At 30.8% G+C, this 19,196-nt stretch overlaps 2 protein-coding genes across 2 annotated transcripts; both read right to left on the bottom strand.

The window, feature by feature from the left end:
• Positions 1-1,243: 1,243 nt before the first annotated feature.
• On the bottom strand, positions 1,244-10,324 carry LOC137807687 (serine protease SPPA, chloroplastic-like). The gene is made up of 13 exons (XM_068608446.1): positions 9,887-10,324; positions 9,598-9,781; positions 8,439-8,576; positions 8,007-8,177; positions 7,827-7,930; positions 7,413-7,480; positions 6,566-6,732; positions 3,928-3,997; positions 3,460-3,614; positions 2,834-2,939; positions 2,007-2,094; positions 1,779-1,922; positions 1,244-1,688 (listed from the first exon to the last, which is right to left on the bottom strand). Exons 1-13 carry the CDS (start codon positions 10,223-10,225, stop codon positions 1,458-1,460), a joined length of 1,965 nt encoding a protein of 654 aa, XP_068464547.1. The 5' UTR covers positions 10,226-10,324; the 3' UTR covers positions 1,244-1,457.
• A 2,449-nt stretch (positions 10,325-12,773) lies between these two features.
• Positions 12,774-13,644, bottom strand: LOC137805926 (protein SOB FIVE-LIKE 1). Its single transcript, XM_068605801.1, has one exon. The coding sequence runs from the start codon at positions 13,505-13,507 to the stop codon at positions 13,082-13,084; it is 426 nt and encodes a 141-aa protein (XP_068461902.1). The 5' UTR covers positions 13,508-13,644; the 3' UTR covers positions 12,774-13,081.
• Between the last annotated feature and the right edge of the window lie 5,552 nt (positions 13,645-19,196).

The following is a 19,196-nucleotide window of genomic DNA, read 5'->3' as shown; positions in this document are numbered from 1 at the left end:
TTAGGTAAGACCAAGGTCAACCTAAGTCCAGTTTGAGCTAAGTTAGGTCAAGTTAAGACTAACCTAACATAGGTTAGGCCCAAGTCAAGTTGAGTCGGATCAAGCCTAGTTTAGGTTGATTCAGACCCAGATTAGTGTGGACAGAAAGCGTAGGTTAAGTCAAGACCATGTCAAGTTGATCAATCTAGGATCTAGGTCAGGTGCACGTCAAGCTAAGTTGTCACCGATCCATGTTATGTTAAGTTGAGTTAAACCTATGTCGACCTGGATTTGGATCAACCCATATTAGGTTGGACCGAGATAAACTCGGCCTATGTCAAGTTGAACTAAAGTTAAGCCAAGTTGGCTCGAAGTCAAGTCAAATTGTAAAGCCCAAGTTAGATCAAGGCTCATTCAAGAAAGGTAAGGTCCGGTTTGACCTAAGTCATCCCTATTTTAGCCTAACTCAAGTTAAGTCCAAACTAGTTTGGTTTGGCATAAATTAGAATGGGTTTGTTGAGGCCAAGTCAAGTTGAAATGGACTACGTTTGACTCAAGATGGGATTTAGTCAAGTGGAGTCCAAACGAACCATGTTGTGCTAAGTTAAACTTATTTAAGTCAAGATAAGACAAACTGAATCAAGCTCAAATCAAGCTAACTGAATCAAGCTCAAATCAAACTTAATTGAATCAGGTTAAAATCAACTTAAGTTAATCAATATCAAATTAAGTTGACTCAAAAGAGTTGACTCAGAGGTTACGACAAATTGTACCAGATCCCTTAAAAAAAGGACTGATTGAACTAAACTCAATTCATTTAAGATCCACCCAATCAAGCTAGAACTAGATCCAAACAAAGTTTAAATCTCGAGCAATTTACTACTAATGTAAAAAAATATCAATTTACAATTTAAAATATTTTTAAAACACACACAAATATAAATATATATATATATATATAATATATATAATATATAAAAGATTTGCCTACGCTAGACCTATCCTTATAATGTTTCAATAAAGGAAATAACCTTTTAGATCTGATAGCTCTGTGACACTAAAAGTTGAATCTACATTTGCCCTACTCTATATCGTAATTAAAAATAACTTCTTGGGTTAAGGAATTATCTTATTTTCTTTATCATCTTTTCTTTTCCTTATCAAGCCCTAATGTCTCAATAAAATTCAGCGTCTGAAGTTTAACTCGAGTAAATTGGAATCATTTGTAATTTGTTTTTGGAATCAAATTTTCATGGTACATGAATCATCGGAATGAGGTATTCTTCTCAAAGTGATTATATATAAAACACATGTCAAACGCTTATTTCACACTTATTCTCTCTATTTCTTTTTATTACATGGTACTACGTATCATACCTACATTTCTTTCTATCTCTCTTGTAAATAACAGGAGAAGTCCATGAATACCTCACTATACAATGAAAAACACAAACAGGAGTATTACTTATACGTAACAACTAAAGGGAACTGAGATAATCTTTTATCAATGCCAAAATAGGATTGGCGTATGGATATCCTTCCAATTTCTCAAACATGATTCCGTCCATCCGTGCTTGGACTCCATGAGAAAATGTCAAGTCCTCTAGTAATTCGTTTAAAGTTCTGTCAACTCCAACGAGAGAATTACCTAGACCACTCAAAATCTCGGGTAGAGAAGGGCTGGGTCTTGAGAGCTCCACAACAGTAACCTAACATAGATCAAGCATAAAAATAAAATTGTCTTGAAATGAAGTGTAAAGCATACCCCATCTAAAAACGAAGACATTATCAAAACCAACCTGTCTATCTTGAGGTATACCGGCCTTCAATTTTGCTATGGCAACAGCTCGAGAAAGTCCACCAATAGCATCAATCAAACCATGAGAAGCTGCATCCTTGCCAGTCCAAACCCTCCCCTGCGCAACCTCTTCCATCTTGTCTACCTAGTAACAGAGTAGTTATGGTAACTTGGATTTACAAAGATGAACAGAAAGCCAGCAAAGTAGATTATTTAATTTAAAGCATACAGTCATAGATCGAGAAAAGGCTGCTTTATCTCGAAATTGTTTATAAGCATGCTGAGCAGACCTGGAAAATAGCTCTGCTTCATCTGGTCTGTATGTAGCAGAGAAAGAGAGAGAGGATGATCATGAGTACAACCCTCGAATCAACCAAAAGTAAGTGATTAAGCAACATAAGTGGCAGCTAAAAAGCAAGGCAATAATGACGACAAACAGGCTATATAAAACGAAAACCTATGTTAAAATCATTATTAGTAAAATTATATTCCAGCACCACCTGTAGTGCCTAGAGGATAGAAGCAGCATGAATGTTCTGTGTATTTATCTTCTTTTGCCATAATCCGCTTGCTCTAATTAAAAAACCTTACACTGGGGGCACAACTGCATTGATGACAACGAGGGCAACTACATGTCCTTGAAAAAGAATTCTACATGTTTCCATCATACATTTAAACTATTTGCGCCCCTAAAGTCATTGATACCAGTATCAACTGATACATGTGGAATCCTAAGACAGATTTTATACATAGTTCATCACACTCTATAACTGATTAAGGAACTTTCCTAATCACTGAATTAAAAGAATGAGTACATTGAACCCAAAACTGGGCTGAATGAAAGGATTTTTGCTGGATTCAAATACTGCCACAAATATGGAATTTCATTATCGGCTTATTAGAACTACACTGGAGACTATTCAAAACAGATACATTATGTCTTCCATTCTCAAACAGACAATGCCTTATAGTTAAATATCAGATGGCACAGTGCACTGGTTAATACTCTCCACAGCTCTCGAATCTTAATAACAGAACACGAACAAATACCATTACCTAAACGAACGCTGTTCAGCTGCTCGCAGCTCAGCATATCTACCCCTTGATATAATTTCTTTGTTGAAGCCAATCTTCTCATAGAGTTTCCCAAGGTTAAGCTTTCCTACAAAAATATTTGTTCTGACAATCAAATTGCTAGATTACAATGTTTCGAGAGCTGATTGTTCATAAAATTACAATGTTTCCCTTCAGAGCTCAAACAAATACTTTTGCTTCAGCTCAAATTTCCTTTGGTTGAAATTAGTTACCATTCAAATAATACTACAAACTGCTATATTTTTCTCCATAAAATGCTATCATATGTGCCATATAGACAACTGTGTATGGAGTTAACAGAAATTGATGCATATATACTCTTTGAAGTTGATTTTCAAGAGTTGAGTAGATTTGACTAAAAGGGAAAAATAGGAATAATCAGTATAGTCATCTAGCGATAGATTATGTGTCTAGATTACTAGTTTCCTAAATTTAAGGAATACCAATTAAGTTTTTAACAAAGAGATCAGCAGTGTCAAACATACCAGCATGCATATGTTGGTTCGTAATAATTCTTAAAATTTATATTAATAGTTTCAGTTAAATTTATCATCCCCTGTTTCTCGTACTGAAACACCCAGGTTCACCTGTGACCACTCCAATTGAACCAGTTAAGGTAAGATTTTCTGCAACAATAACTCCTGCTCCCATTGCCATGTAGTACCCTCCACTTGCTGCAACATCAGACATTGAAGCAATGACTGGTTTTGAGGCAGCCAGAAGCCTGATTTCTCTCCACATCCTGCAGATCACGACACCAAAGATTTATTAGTAAACAAGCAATCAAACCGAAATACTTGCCTTTAGCATCATAATTTCATCACAAAGATCACACGTATTTCCATTTTCACTATATCATTAAAGCTCTCTTAATTACTCTAAAAACTAAAAGTATCATTTGAAAGAAATTCTTCAGGAAAAAATTATAGTACAGGTTCTTTAAAAAGTATTACTGATGTTGTATAAATCTTTCTTAAATGTATCCAACCAACCTTATTGTATGTCAGTTTAACAGAGAGTGAATTTTGAACAGTGGGGAATCTACCAGCACTTACAAATCAGAAGCAAGGGCATCCCCTCCTGGACTGTCAATTCGGATAATTGCAGCCTTGTATTTATTTGACTCTGAGCAAAAAAAAAAATGCACAGTGTGACCTCAAACTATGAAAGATATATAACCAAAAAAGAATAAAGATCAATATCATCATCCACATGTTTCATGTTTGGCAAACAGCATCATATATGAAAAATGAAAGCCAATGTTATTCCTGTATTTTGGTCCTACAAGCAAATAGGGCAGTTGCACCTTGCCGCTTAATACTCAAGTTACCTAAATGAATATAATTAACCCCCATTGCATATGTAACTTAAGGATGAAGATCTTATTTGTTATCTACTATTTCTCCAGCAAAAAGGATTCTGTCAAATTAATACATCAGACTTAGGAAGGAAACCATACTTCTAAAGCCTCATATTTGGTTGTGAAAACTTAAAAGAAGTGTATTCCCTAAGATTGTTCTCACAGATTCTTTTAAACAACCATTTTTCAAAGTCTAGAGACAGAAACCCTATTGCTTACACCCATTTAGTTGAAAAACTTAAAAATGCAGTAGTCCCGGAGCTTGTTCTTGCAGTTTCTTTTGTACAATCATTTGTTAATGTTTGGGGACAACCATATTTCTAAAGGACCACATTTACTTTTAAGAATGGATTATTGGAGGAAGGTAATTGGGAATCATAAGGTAGTGCTAACCTCAATTGGGATGAATCAAAAGTCAGGAAGGAATAATAGGCCAGGTCTTGAACCAAGACAAGCAATCTTGGTGATGGAATGTAAGTATTCAAGAAAAAGGTAAGAAACAAAAATGAGTGTTTTAAGGCCATATATGTATGCAATAATGCTGAAATTAGGTGAGATATTAGAAAGACAGAAATGAGACCAGAAAAACTGTGACTGAGGCAAACTCGCTTTTTAAGAGTTTTACGAGATTTAGGGTTAAAGAATGAAAAATATAATATATATATATATGTAATATCAAGATTGAAAAACTACTTTTATCAGTTTTTCAATAATAAATAAGGATTGACTTGTAATATGCAAGAATAACTAATCCAAAACAAAGAACAAATTTTGGTTTACTACTGATAAATTCAAGTTGGAGAGGTAAAAGAAGTCTTTAAAGAGGATGGATAAATAGGGAGGTTGTTGATCCTAATGGTGTTCCTATTAAGTTTGCAAATGCGTAGGAAAATAGGGTATCATTTGACTTACTAAGTTAATTAATGAGATTTTAAGATCTATGAAAATGTGAAATAAGTAAAAGAAGAGCACTTAGGTTCTTATAAGTAGGAACAAGAAAGTTGTTCAGAATTTGTAAATCACAAAAGAGATCAAACTTAAGAGTCACACTATGAAATTATGAGAAAATGTGAGTGAACATAGACTAAGAAGAGATTAAGATTGCAAGGAACCAATTTAGATTCATGCCAAGAAGATCTACAACAAAAGTTATTCATCTTCAACCGTGTTAATAGAAAAGTACAAAAACAAAAAAAGATGCTTACATATATAGCTTTGATTGACTAGTAAAATGCATATGATCAGGAGTCAAATGAGTGTTGTGGAGGGTTTAGAAAAGAAAAGTGTTTGTGTGGCTAACATCCAAGCTACACGATACACATAATTAAGTAACTACTAGTATGAGAGCTCCTAGAAGCAAGACTAAGGCCATTCTGTAAAGATTGATTTACATCAAGACTTTACTCGATTCATAAAGTCTTGGATGGGCTTGTTAGGAACATTCAAAATAGTATCCCTAACTATAAGATATTTTTGGATGATATAGTTTGGGTTAAGGAATTAAAGAATTAAGGAAAGAGGTTAACTCTAAACTTAGATTTGTAGAAAAAAGAATAAAAATGAAAGGTTTTCGTTTGATTAGGAGCAAGATAGAGAATATATGCATTCCAGTCTAAGTAAAAGAGAGATAAATTATTGGGAGATAAAATTTCGAGAAGTTGTACCACCAGTTTCTATGTTTAAGAATCAGATATCAATATTACAAAATGAATGGAGAAAATAATGCCACACAATATACAAGCTGGGAGATTACACTGATGAAAGATACCAGTGATTATTTGTGACCACAATGTGTCTACCAAGCTCAAGGGAAATTTTCATTGTTACATGATCCGATAAATTATACTTTAGTAAATTGAAATTTAAAGGGACACAGCAAAAAGATACATTGGAAGTACCAAAAAATGAAAATCTTAAGATGCATATAAGAAAGCACAAGATACAAAAATGATTGTACATAAAAAAAAATAGTATGCCACTTATTAAAGAAAAATGACAGGAAACCAGTTAAGATGATTCAATGATAAGAATAGATCACATGGATTTTAGCAGTATGGACAAGGGATAAGGGAAAAGGAAGACGTTGAAATCATTAGATCAAAGAGAATAATATCACTGAGAATTTGGTTTTTAATCAAGCTGAATGACAACATTTGAGGCTATAGTTGTTGCAGTTTGTTAAAGTGACATGACAACTGTTAATAATGTGACTAATCAGACCAAAATAGCTATGATGTAGCACTAACGAAAAATACCATACTCCATGAAAATAGCCTTGTAAAATTCCACAAATTATCAAATTAATGAAGGTAACTTTATAAGATTAAGTGTACCTCGTATACTGCGTATCTTCTCAATTAACTTCTCTCCAATGATACCTGAGCTACGGGCACCTAGTGGACTCTCAATACGACGAATACTCCCCGAAGCTCGGATGACGGCTATTAAGTCTTTACCATCTGATAGTCCAAGAGTTGATTTCCTAACTCCAGAGTATTTTCTGCATTTGAGGAAAGAAAATATCAACATATGGTTAATGTGAGTCTTAAGGTATATTTTAATTTATAAAAAAATCTATTCAGATTATTAATCTGTTGGGAAACAAGAAGCAATATAGTAAGTCTTATATTGCAATGTAAGTATCACCACTTGGGCTGCTCATTTGCAACCAGTACATGGTGGAAGACTCTAATACCGATTGATAAGAACCTTTAAGAGAACCACATCATAAAAGCTAGCTATCTTAGTTGAAGAGCCCAAGGCCAAACCCCTACATCACAAATAGTTTCAATGGATCCTAGCTATTTACTCAAATCAATGGAATCAGATTCTGACTACTCATAGTCAAAACCTTAAGATCAAATAAAACCTTTCCCGTGATGTAGAGGAAGAGGGGAATGCACGGTTCTAAGTTAATCCCCAATAAGAGGGAAACAATAAAGAAACAACTATGTTTTCAAAAATTAAGGCAACATTATTTTATTGTGGAAGTTATTACAGCCATCAAACAATATAAATTCCTGAAAACGAAAATAAAATGAAACCAGGAACAAAAATTTTAACTGTCAGACAAAGAATTTTATCATACTAAGGATTTGTAGAAAACTTTATTCTGAATAAATATAATACTTCAATGTAAACCATATTAGACTTTTGAGGTCCTAGAAGAAGAAAAAATACCTGTAATCAACCATAGGCAGATTTTTCTTTGTTTTTCCTTGAAGTCTCTCCTTCAACCTAGTGATAACCTGCAAAAAAATTATTGTTTATTATCCTTTTAAGTTTTAGTCCACTTTGATAGTATACTTCAAAACATTTTGTTAACCAATGTTCATTATCAATACAATACATATGAATGACGTAGGCTTCACAAGTTAATCGACTGAAGTAGGTTCACAACTTAATTGACTGAAGTAGGCTTCACAACTTAATTGAATGAAGAAGCAAATAAAACCAACAGACTCTAAAGGAGCTGGACAAAACCCCTTTTCTAAGGTTTCCATTAAATGAGATTCCGTCATACTCTCTCAATATGATTATATTAATCATGACAGATGCAAGTAATCGGTCATACAACACCAAAGTTCATCATACCTCGTCATCATAGATTATGTCTGATATGAAGCCCTCTTCTTTAAGTGTCTCTACTTGATAAACACCTTTATTTATGAAGTTCTCAATATCTTCTCTTTTCTTTCCTGTATAGAATATGCAGAAACTCAAAAGTTAATTTATTGATTCACGTTTCAATTAGGTCTTTAAATACACTTGCACCTCTAGCAGCAGAGACATTGTCCAGCCAATGTGTATAGATATTGTCAAGCAATGCAGTAAGCATCTCATGATGATCTTCAGACATGGTCCTACGGGTAAGTTGATCTCCTACACTTTTGTACTTGCCAATCCTTTCCACTTCTGGTTCAATTCCAAGATTCTCCAAAACACCTAAGAGAATTAATAATTAACATAAATAATTAGTTTTAGGCTAACTATAGTCATCAAAGAACTTAAGGGTCTATTTGATTTGAGAAATGTGCATACATCTGAATATTTAGCATGAGCTGAAGTCAGAAAAACATACATCTGAATAATTAACGTGCCAAAAGTTTTAAAACTTTCATTAATTAATTTATTAGAGTGCACCAAGAGCTAAAAGGAGAACATTAGCTCAAAAAAATAATGCAGGGAAAAGCAGAATCAGCTTACCTCTGAAGAATGGAGCTTGAACAGTCAATCCAAACAAAGAAAAATAAGCACTTGGAGGGGCATATATTTCTTCACACGCACTTGCAATATAATATTCTTTTTCTCGACATGAAGGGACATAAGCCACAATAAATTTTCCTACAAGCAACATGAACTATCAAAGCTGCCCGTAACTAGCAAAGATCAGAGCTTATAGACCAAAATATTACATGATTCATAACACTGTACATATTTAGTATCACCAATAACCATATTTACAAAGCATTTGGAAGAGATTTTATAGGGAGTACATTTGTGCCTAAGAAAATAGTTCAGTGAGCTTCATGTGTAGTTTATCAGATAAGCTCTTCTCAGCTTATTCCAATGAGTCTCATGGTCAAAATTTATAATAGATGTGTTTGGTAACGCACTCTAATAACTTATAAATGCTTTGACTAACTTATAAGCTGCTTTGACTAGATTATAAGCTACTTCAATCCAAAGTTTGCTTGTACACGAGTTTATTTTAGTAATTTCTAGATTACACAAGCTACTTCAAGCAGCTCGCGAAATTTAGCTAGCTTATAAGCTACTAACCTTTTTTTAAAAAATTTATTCACAATAATTTATTTGAAATCTCTTTTTACCTCAAATAACTAAATATATTCTTTTATGTCATTTTTTACCAAACACTTTCAATTCAATTAAGCCCTAACTTTCAGCTTTTCAGCTCCTAAGTCACAGTTTATAAGCTTCAGCTAGTTTAACAAACACAATTAAGCCCTCGCATGATAAAAGTTTACTGAATAAGCACTTAGGTATACTTATTACTCAAATACATCCTAACTCGAGGTGCATAAACTTCAGTTGCATAGCTTCAGAAAATCAAACACATCAGTGTTCTATTGTAGTAGAGAAAACATACTGAGCCAGGCAACAGAAAAACGGTAACTAGTTGCCACTTTAACAACTTACTGAAAAAAAAAATCACACTTAAGCAAATAAAATAGTTTATTAAAAGCCACATAAACTGGCAATCAGTATATCATCATAACCTATTCACTTGACCCTGGCGTATAAAATAAGATTGTAAAACAGTAAGTAGCACTAAAAAAATAGTTATACGTAAATCATACGTGTTCCTACATTTTTTTCCCACCAGAACAGTAATTTTACACACCTGATTTTCTGAAATTGAAGATGTGCCTTCGAATTTCTTCAACCTTGGCCCAGCCGCAATTTAAAATATCAATGTGGAGATAGATACCGGAAATTCGAGGATCATAGGCTGCCTTCAAGAAATTATCACAGATTTGAGGCAGAGATAATCCCCGAGAGAACCTACTCTTGAGCTGATCCGATATCTAAAGTGAAGAACCACGCGAACAGAAAAGGTAGTTATTACATAACAATAGCGTGAGTGAGAAGTAATAAGCGAAAAGCGAAAAGCGAGGGTGAGAGAGTGAAACCTGGCCGCGCAACTTGATTGTCAAAACGGTGCCGTATCGGAGCCGGTGCCAGGGTAAGGCCGTTAGCATCTTGAGCTTGACGATGAATTTTTTCCAGCCAGCGAGGGGCTTGAAATCAAAGTCTCCACTCGGATAATTCTCGACGCCACCGTGTAAGGCTTGTTTGGGGACAGACGAAGAATAACGAGAGTGGAAGTGGAAGGGGAGGGATGCGCGCGTGAGATATTGTTGAGGACATTGGAACTGAAAGCGTGTAACAGCAGATGAGGATGCGGTGATTGACGATGATGCGGCGTAGGCATAGCGCAAGCGGTGGACGGCAATGCGACCGCGTGACATTTCCGTGACACTTTGCCGCTTCACTGCGGCAAAAAGTGAGGGAAAAAAGAAGCCAGCAAATTTGCCTGTTTGTCTGGGAAAGTAATGCTAAAGAAAATCATTATTTTATTTTATTTTATTTTATTTTATTTTATTATAGTTTAATTCATTAAAAAGGAATTCTAAAATAATTTCAATTAATATAATTAAAAAATATTTATTAATTTTTATTTAAAAATATTTTGGTATTACATAATAAGTAAAAGTTTTAGTAATTTCATTTTTTAACATTGGAAAGTGTAAACAAAGTTCCTAACGCTCTTATAAATGCAATTTTACTTTGGGGATATGTTTTTTTCATATCCAAATGGAAAGCGACTTTGTCTTGAAAGCATGTGCATGATTTGGGTTAACCTTCTTCTTTAGAATGACACAGTCGCAAATATTAATGGTGGAACCCAGTAGGTAGCTCCTACCTAGCACCACTTAAGTCACATGTCATCATGTTCTGCATACCATAACATAATGCTACCATTCATCATGTCAAAGTAGCATTCTATTTACTCCAAGCATTTCTCTGTTTATGAGGCTTCTGATACAATAAGTAAAGGACACCTATGCCCTTCACACACATCTACACAAATCTTGGATTCATTTCAGAACTCTTTTTAAAATGCTGATTTTTACTGAAATTTTAATTCTTTAACATAATCCTAAAAGGCTATCAAAATTTCTTCTACCAAATATCGTTACTTGTTTTTTTATTAGATACTGTGATTTGATTATTATTCTTTTATTAGTTATATAAAAAATTTAAATCTCGGACCAGTCCACCAATTTACAATTATATAAAACCGAACAGGTTATTTGATTATTATTATTTTATTAGTTATAAAAAAAATTAAATCTCGGACTACTGAAGCAATTTACAATTATACAAAATTAAATCAGATAAAAAGTGCTGATATGTCTACATTAAATTACAACTATTAAACAATTATAAAAGGAAATAGTTTTTTTAATAAAATAGAATAATTTTTAAATTATATTGATGAAGTCACATTTATAATGTGGTAATTGATGTCCTTCAATTTGAAAATTGAAAACAAAAGTATCTAACTTCCCATCACATTTTGTTAACATAAGGTACGTCAAAACAACTTCACATTTTGTTTACATACGTCAAAACACCTTCACATTTTGTTAACATAAGTCAAACAGCTTCACATTTTGTTAACATACAAGTCATCACATTTTGTTAACATACAAGTCAAGTCGAGACTATTATCATCCTACTCAAATAACAAGACTTCAAATAACAATAATTATTTGACATCACGTAAAAATATTATTAAAAGGAAAAAAATATAAATGATACATAAATAATATATATTTATTAATAATTTATATTACATAAAGAATCTAAGTTTTCGAACTTAGCACATACATTTCATTTCCACATTCCTAATCTTTTCTTATTCCAAATTTTCTTTTCAAACAACTATATAAAATTTTAAAAACTTCACATTAGTATAGTTACAACTAATTTACTATATTTATAATTCATACCAAAACAAATAATACTTACTGTATGGAATATAAATCTATAATAATAGTTATATCACAAAAATTATCAATAATAGTTAATAAAAGTTTATTATTATTATACTCTCTTGTACAAGCTCTCTGAGATTCATACAAATAGGAGATTTCAGAATATATATAACTATAAAAACACTTTGTACCTTTATCCAAGTCATCAAAATTCAAACAAAACCTTGTACATAATTATACTTGATGACAAATTGTGTTTCATGCTGAGAGAGGGACGCCATTAGTGTATAGTTCATGATCAAAAGTTAATTAAGTTTTAGGGTTGATAAGTTAAGCTTGGTTTGATCAATAATTACACAATTGGTAGGGATTGTGGTTATTGTTTCATGGAAAAGCATTAGTCTTGATAGCAAAGAAGATGGTCCTGGCATAAGAGGTTACAAGTGAATAATAAATTTAATGTACTTTGTTAGGTTGAACTTGTTGTATATGACATATTTAATTTCTATGATTAAGATAGGAGAAACTCTAAACATTCAATTTTCCGTATTCAATTTTACTGTTGTCTCCATTTGAAAAATTAAAATACAGAAGATTAAATTTATGAAATTAAGAAAATAAAGTGAGACACGCACCATTAAATCTAACAAATGATGATATGTCAATATATTAATAAATTTCAAAGTGAAACCTATTTACTTTGAAAATGCACGTTAATTAAACAAATTCAGTTAAAATGGTACTATTAATATAAACAGGAAATTTCACTTAAAGCTATCTGAGGTTGTGTACCCATTAGTTCACACTTTCATAGCTATAAACTTTTTTTTAACATTGGTATGGATGAATAACTACAGACTGTTGCTGAGCAATGACATGAATTAATAAATAGCCATAATCGTGGATAGAAGTCTTGTCATGCTTTGAAGATGAATGGATGAAGATTTCTTGTTTCTTGAGAAAACATTTCCCTTCAAGCTGCTTTCTTGACTAAATCAACAAACCAAAAGCGATAAAAACTATTGAATTCACTGCAACTAGGTGGAATCTCATGCAATTGGATGGAGATGCTCTACCCATGTGTTGTTTTTGCGAATATCAAAGTCTAAACATGAATAATGCCTCACAGCATACAAACACAGGAACATACCAGTACATATCTGAAAAATATTTTGGAAAATAACCAGATATATGCATCATTAGCCTTAAATCCTTGCATGCTGTAGTTAATGGCCATCACTAATGAAATCAGTAATATAAATTATTTAGTTCAAAAGAAAACCTAAGCAACAAATAAACAAGGTGTGGAGCAGGAAAAGAGGCCTATTTCCTTTTCCCAACAAAGTTTCTAACCTTGCCACAGCCCTGAACTGGAGACTTATCTTTGCTATCAACGAATAACATCCCTTTCTTTTCCACCTTTTTTCCTTCCATTTGCTTGGCTTGGGTGGTTTTATTTGCTTTCTTTTCTAAGCAATACTTGTCTGCATCGTATTCCTCTTCAGCATCTCGATGGAAATCCGCAAAGCCATGATTAATCCCAAGATGACTTGGCCCAGAAGACGCATCAGAAGCCATAGAATCATCACTTTGATCATCGTCGTCGTCATCATTCTGTGGATTAGTTTGAATACCTTCCTCGTCGGTGTCGCCATCATCGCTATGTCCACCATCATCCATAGGGGACCCAATATACATGGTCCATCCAGATTCACTGCTGTGACATTCCTCTCCAGCGAATGGCTCCATTGTGAAGAGGGAGAAGAAGAAGAATAATGGGAATGGTAAAGCAAAGAAAGGGTATATGTGTATCTGACTTAAATAGGAGATTAAAAATAAGAAGTAGTATCCGTTTATGGACACCTGAAAACAGCAGCAGTTGAGTTATTGAGAAGAGACATGGTATGTGATGATGTGTTATGTATGTATAAAGGTCTGAAAGGAAATGTTCAGAATCTCTTAAATGACCATAGGGATATGTCTTCACCACACAACACCACCTGGAAGTGCATCTAAAGACCCATTAATTCTCTGACTTACCCAGCACAAGACAGGTAGAAGCTGTCAATGAAAGTGAAATTGGGCTTGAGAGAGCATAAATACCAGAGTTTTCTTGAATTTGAAAGGACATAGGGGTTGTTCACTCAGTCATTGGGTTCCATAAGAGAAGATGCAATCATCATTATTTCTCTGCATAGGTCATTAAATATGAAAGATGGGTTTAAATGCATAATAGGTGGTACAGGCTACAAAACTGGAGAGAATATAAGACCCTTTGTTTAGGTACCACACAAGAGGCCTTGTTCATTACCTGATTCAGCTTCCCAACCTTTTATTCCCTTGTCCTCTCCTCATAAACAAGCGCCACTTTTTCACTTCCACAAAAAATGGCAAAATTCAACTTCAGTTCCACACAACCTCTCTGCTTCAAAATTCTTCTGCTTCTTTCGCCTGTCGGGGAGTGGTCAACTTATTATTATCATCCATTCTTTTGTTTCTAGAGAAAACGCATCATGGGTATAATTAAGGATTCCAATTATGTGACCTTTTATGATAATATGCATCAAGGAAATTGTTTTATCATGCGACAAGTTTGTAATGACTAGATTGTTATGTTGGGTGGATTGCATGGTTTGATTGAGATGGTCAATCCCAGTTGCTGTTACGAGAAACCACATGCTCCACGTTTTTCCTTCTTCTGCAAACACTGCCCCACACCCACACCCACACCCTAATCATATCCCCAAACCTACCAGAACGGAAAATAAAATAATCATTTTCTCGTTACCGCAGGTGTATTTTCCATTTTCCATTTTCCATTCTCCATTCTCCATTCTCCATTCACGCATTTCAATCTCAACATAGAACTATACAAAGACATATCAAATGAAAATAACCATCACGTGAGTTTTTTTTTATTAAAAAAAATATGAACTTTCTCCACAAAACCATCTTCTAATGACAAAAATATAAAGTGTCTATTTAAATTCTATATGTTGAGAAGTCTAATAAAAAAAAGCATTTTTTATTTGAAAAACACCACTAAATTATCCATAAAGTGTGGGAGTAAGAAATAATTTTCTGCCATTATTTTAGTCCTGGTGCTTTTCCTTCTGTTGTATGCTGAACAGGAAAGTATCTTCACTGACTAGAAACATGTATAGCATTTTGACCGTTTTAAAAACAATACATAAATTACATATTAAATAATTAACAAGATATGTTATAATAAAATTATTAAATAGTAAAAGAATAATCAAATTCATCGTAATAATGGGAAGAAGAAGATATAAAATGTATATCTGGTCAAGTTGCCAAAAATACTTCCTAGCACTTAAAATTAAGTGATATTATTGTAATATATAGTCAAAGTTAAAAACTATTTAACGGTTGCATACTTATGTTCTATAAAATTGTACATTTTTTTCATTTTCAATCATTTAAATAAAATTGAAAGATGTACATATTTATTATTCTCATTTCTCACCGTAAAATAATGCCCTGGTTTAAGAAAAATTCTTTACTTTATTTTCTCCTCCGGAAGATAAAATTATGCCACTGCTCAATAAAAAAGAATCCACTCAAAAGTATATTAAAGTACATATAATATAATGCGGTAACGAAAAATGCTATGAAAATCGAAAATTCTCATAAATATCGAAAATTCTCATAAATGTCGTAGATCTATGAATCGATAAGTATATTTCATTTTATATAAATAAAATTCTATGAATCGATTCTATGGGATTGAGTTAGGTTTAAAGTTTACTTCATAATGAGTTGATTTAATCCAGCAACTTCACTATTTTTAGAAATAATAAGTAATTGAAAAAAAGAGGTGAATTTAAAATAAAATGATTTGCATTAAAAAGTTGTTGTATAGTGGAATATTAACATAATTTTATTAACTCTCATTTTATCTTCCTTTCGAGAAAATTAGTTTGAGTTGAAATTGGTGTGAACAAAACTAGGTATGCATGCATATTAATGTTTTGGAACCCTTCTTGGTTGGTAAAAGTTTTAATAAGTTTGAAAGGAAGTTGTAGGGTTGGACCACTACCACTTTAGGATACTCTTAAGGCCTTCCCCACCTTAAATATGCAATTCTTATGCTTCAATGCCTAAACTTAATTGCCCCACTTTTTATTCCATCTCTTTCTCTTCTAGATACCTTCACCTCTGCTTCTTTTCAATCTTCACAATCTTTTCAACTTTTCTATCTCTTAGCTACCTAATGTGTTTCTCTTTTTCAACTTTGTATTAATGTTATTTGACAACTACATAAAAATATCAGTTTCACCTCTTCGTATGGATTATATTTTAGTATATTTTATTTTATTTTAGTAATAATATGATATAAAATTGTTAACTTATCATCACTTTTTAAGTTATTATTTTTATAATCATAGTATATTTCTGAGATTTAAAAAAAGTTTAGAGAACATGTTTTTATTGTTTCCCAATATCTAAAAATGAAATAAAGCAAAATAATATTTTCTTACAATGATTTTTAAGAAACACCTTAAATGTGATCAATTGATACACAATTATTTTTCAACGTAATTAAATCTGTTACACTCCTGACACTCTAAATATGAAATCAGTACCTGGATTTAAAAAATAAACTACACTAATTGATTTCCACGTTTTGTGGGATTAAGTATTGTTGATTAAAGCTTCAACGAGTTTATCTTTCGCTTTGTTGAAAGAAATAAGAAATATATATAACCAATGAAACAAACATATATATTATTTGGATTGATTAACAAAATTTTAAAAAAATATTTAATTGGGTTAAAAGAGAGTGTAAAACAAAATTATAATAAATTATAAAAAAAAATAGTTCCACCAATGCAAAAAAAATGGCCATTTAAAATATTTTAAAATTATGTTAATTAAAATTTAAAAATTATAACTAAAACTAAAATTACACGTAAAATATACGTACATTTAAAGTTAAAACATGAGTCAATTTTTTTGAAATATAAACTTGTAACAATTAAGAATTATACAAACCAACTACTATCAATCATAATAAATATCAATCATAATAAATATGTAAATATTTTTGAAATACTTATTATTCAAAGTTATTTTATTTTTAAAATAAATTTTTGAAATTTTAGAAAATTTATTTGTAAGGTAAAGTTACACTTTCAAAATTTTAGAGAATTAAGTTATAAAATATTTTAAAACTATATAATTTTTAATTATTTATTTATAAATAGATTTAATTATATTTATTTGTTGAAGTTTGAAAAATCTGTAGTGTTTTATTGAGGTTTTACCTTAAATATTTGGAATTTAACTAAGATTAAAAAATTTTTTTTTTTTTGTGAAGTTTTAGAATAAATCTTTGAAATTTAACAAAGATTAAATAAATCTTCATTATTTTGTTGATATTTTAGAATAAATATTTGAAATTTAAAAAATTTTAAGAAAACCTTTGTTATTTTATTAAAATTTTATAATAAACCGTTGGAATTTAACAAAGGTTAAAACTGAGATTTTAAAATAAATTTTTAAAATTTAACAAAAATTAAAAAAAAATGTTATTTTATCAAAATTTTAAAATAAACTTTTAAAATTTATCAAAAAGTTACAAAAATATTTTTTATTTTAATAAGATTTTAGAATAATATTTTGAAACTTAACAAAAATTTTAAAAAAACCTCCGTTAAATTAATTTTTAACTTCTACTAAATAATATTTGTTAAAATATTTTTTTTATAAATGTTAATCCGATATTAGGTTTAGGATGTCTAAGCCAGATGTATATATATTAATAAAACTTTTCTATAAATTTCGGTTTTCATTGTGTTAAAAAAATAAGAATGATACAGTATGTTTACTGTAGTAAGACTTTTTTCAACTCACGAAGGTTACACTTTTCACATTTCATAAAATAAATATTGGTGATTTTTTTTATTTCTAAAAGGCAATACTTTTCAAAATAATAAATTAAACACGTTAAGCAGACATTGTCAGCCGTTGATTAAAAAATGTTGTTTAACAATAAAAATTCAATAACAAAGTTCATATTTTCACATTGAGTGAAAGTAAATATTATATTAAAAAATCTAACAAATGTATTTTCTTATAATTTTAAGTTAAAAGTAGTCTTAATTTTTTATATGAATTAAATCGTGACTCATTCACATTCCAAGAACTTAGTATATTTAGTTATCTATATATATTTCTAAAAAATATTTTACATAAGTTTGAAGTTGAATAGGAGAAACACTAATGGCCTCAAAAATAATTTTTTTAAATATTTATTTAATAAAAATTTAATACTATAAAATTATTAAATAAAAACTTTTTTTAAAAAAAATAATTAGTTATTATATTGATTAAATTATATATTATTTAAAAAAAACAATTATTAATATTTAATTATTTTATTATTAATAAATAAATTTTAAATTATTATAATTAAAAAAAATTAACTACGAACTTATTTAAATTATATACGAGTATTACGGAGTAATCATTTTATTGAATGAAGTGGTTTTGTTGAAGCTGGTGAAAAGCATGAAGAACAAAAAGTTCATATTGAAATGATAGAACCCAGGTCATAATCTAGAAAGTCAAAAGTCAAAACCTTCACGTATATCTGTAAGATCTTTAAGGCATTAGTGGCATTACTATGAAAGTACATTTGTACCCTTTTAAGCCATTTGCTTTTATGAATATGTGGCATCCAGCTCTAAAATCTCCTTAATGAATCCTATGCATCAATTATTAGAACCATCAAGAATATCTGTCATTGACTTATTGGGTTTTCAGTAAAAAAAAGAAAGAAAGATTAGATACAATTTTTATTTTTTATTAATTTTAATTAAAATTAAAATTTTATCTCGATAATAGTTTCACGTCAGTAAAAACAATTTAAATATATATTTTTTTTTATTAATCTATCAACACATTTCTAAAGATAAAATTGTATCTTATATGCGGTAATTATAATTTTAATTATAATAATCATCTCATTCTCCTCTTCGACTGAAACTTGTTTTAAAATACATTTTAAAATTATAAAACAATTCATAATTAACGAGGTTAAATTATAAAATTAACAAGTAAATGCTAATACTCACAAAATCTTCGGCTTGTTATGAAACAAGTTGTTCTAAAACAACAATTCAACTAAATTTGCAAAATCTCTCAGTTCATTTCGAAATCTTTATTATAATATTTGGCATCCATTATTACGATATTAAGGTGTTTGAATAGAAAGAAAAAAAAAATCCTGCTCAAGTATAAATATTTTAGAAATATTTATATTTTGTTCGTGAAAACAATTTTGTAATTTTGTAGTAAAACTTTTTAATCAATTTTATTTTTTTGTCACATTAAATGGTGTAATAAAATTATGGTAGTACTGTTACTTAAAACTCACGTCTGTATTGAATAGTTTATTGAAAAACTTGCGTAA

This window comes from Phaseolus vulgaris, chromosome 3 (assembly GCF_000499845.2).
Source record: "Phaseolus vulgaris cultivar G19833 chromosome 3, P. vulgaris v2.0, whole genome shotgun sequence".
NCBI lineage: Eukaryota > Viridiplantae > Streptophyta > Magnoliopsida > Fabales > Fabaceae > Phaseolus > Phaseolus vulgaris.
Note: the sequence above shows the minus strand (reverse complement) of the source record. Positions and strands in the feature narration are given on the sequence as shown.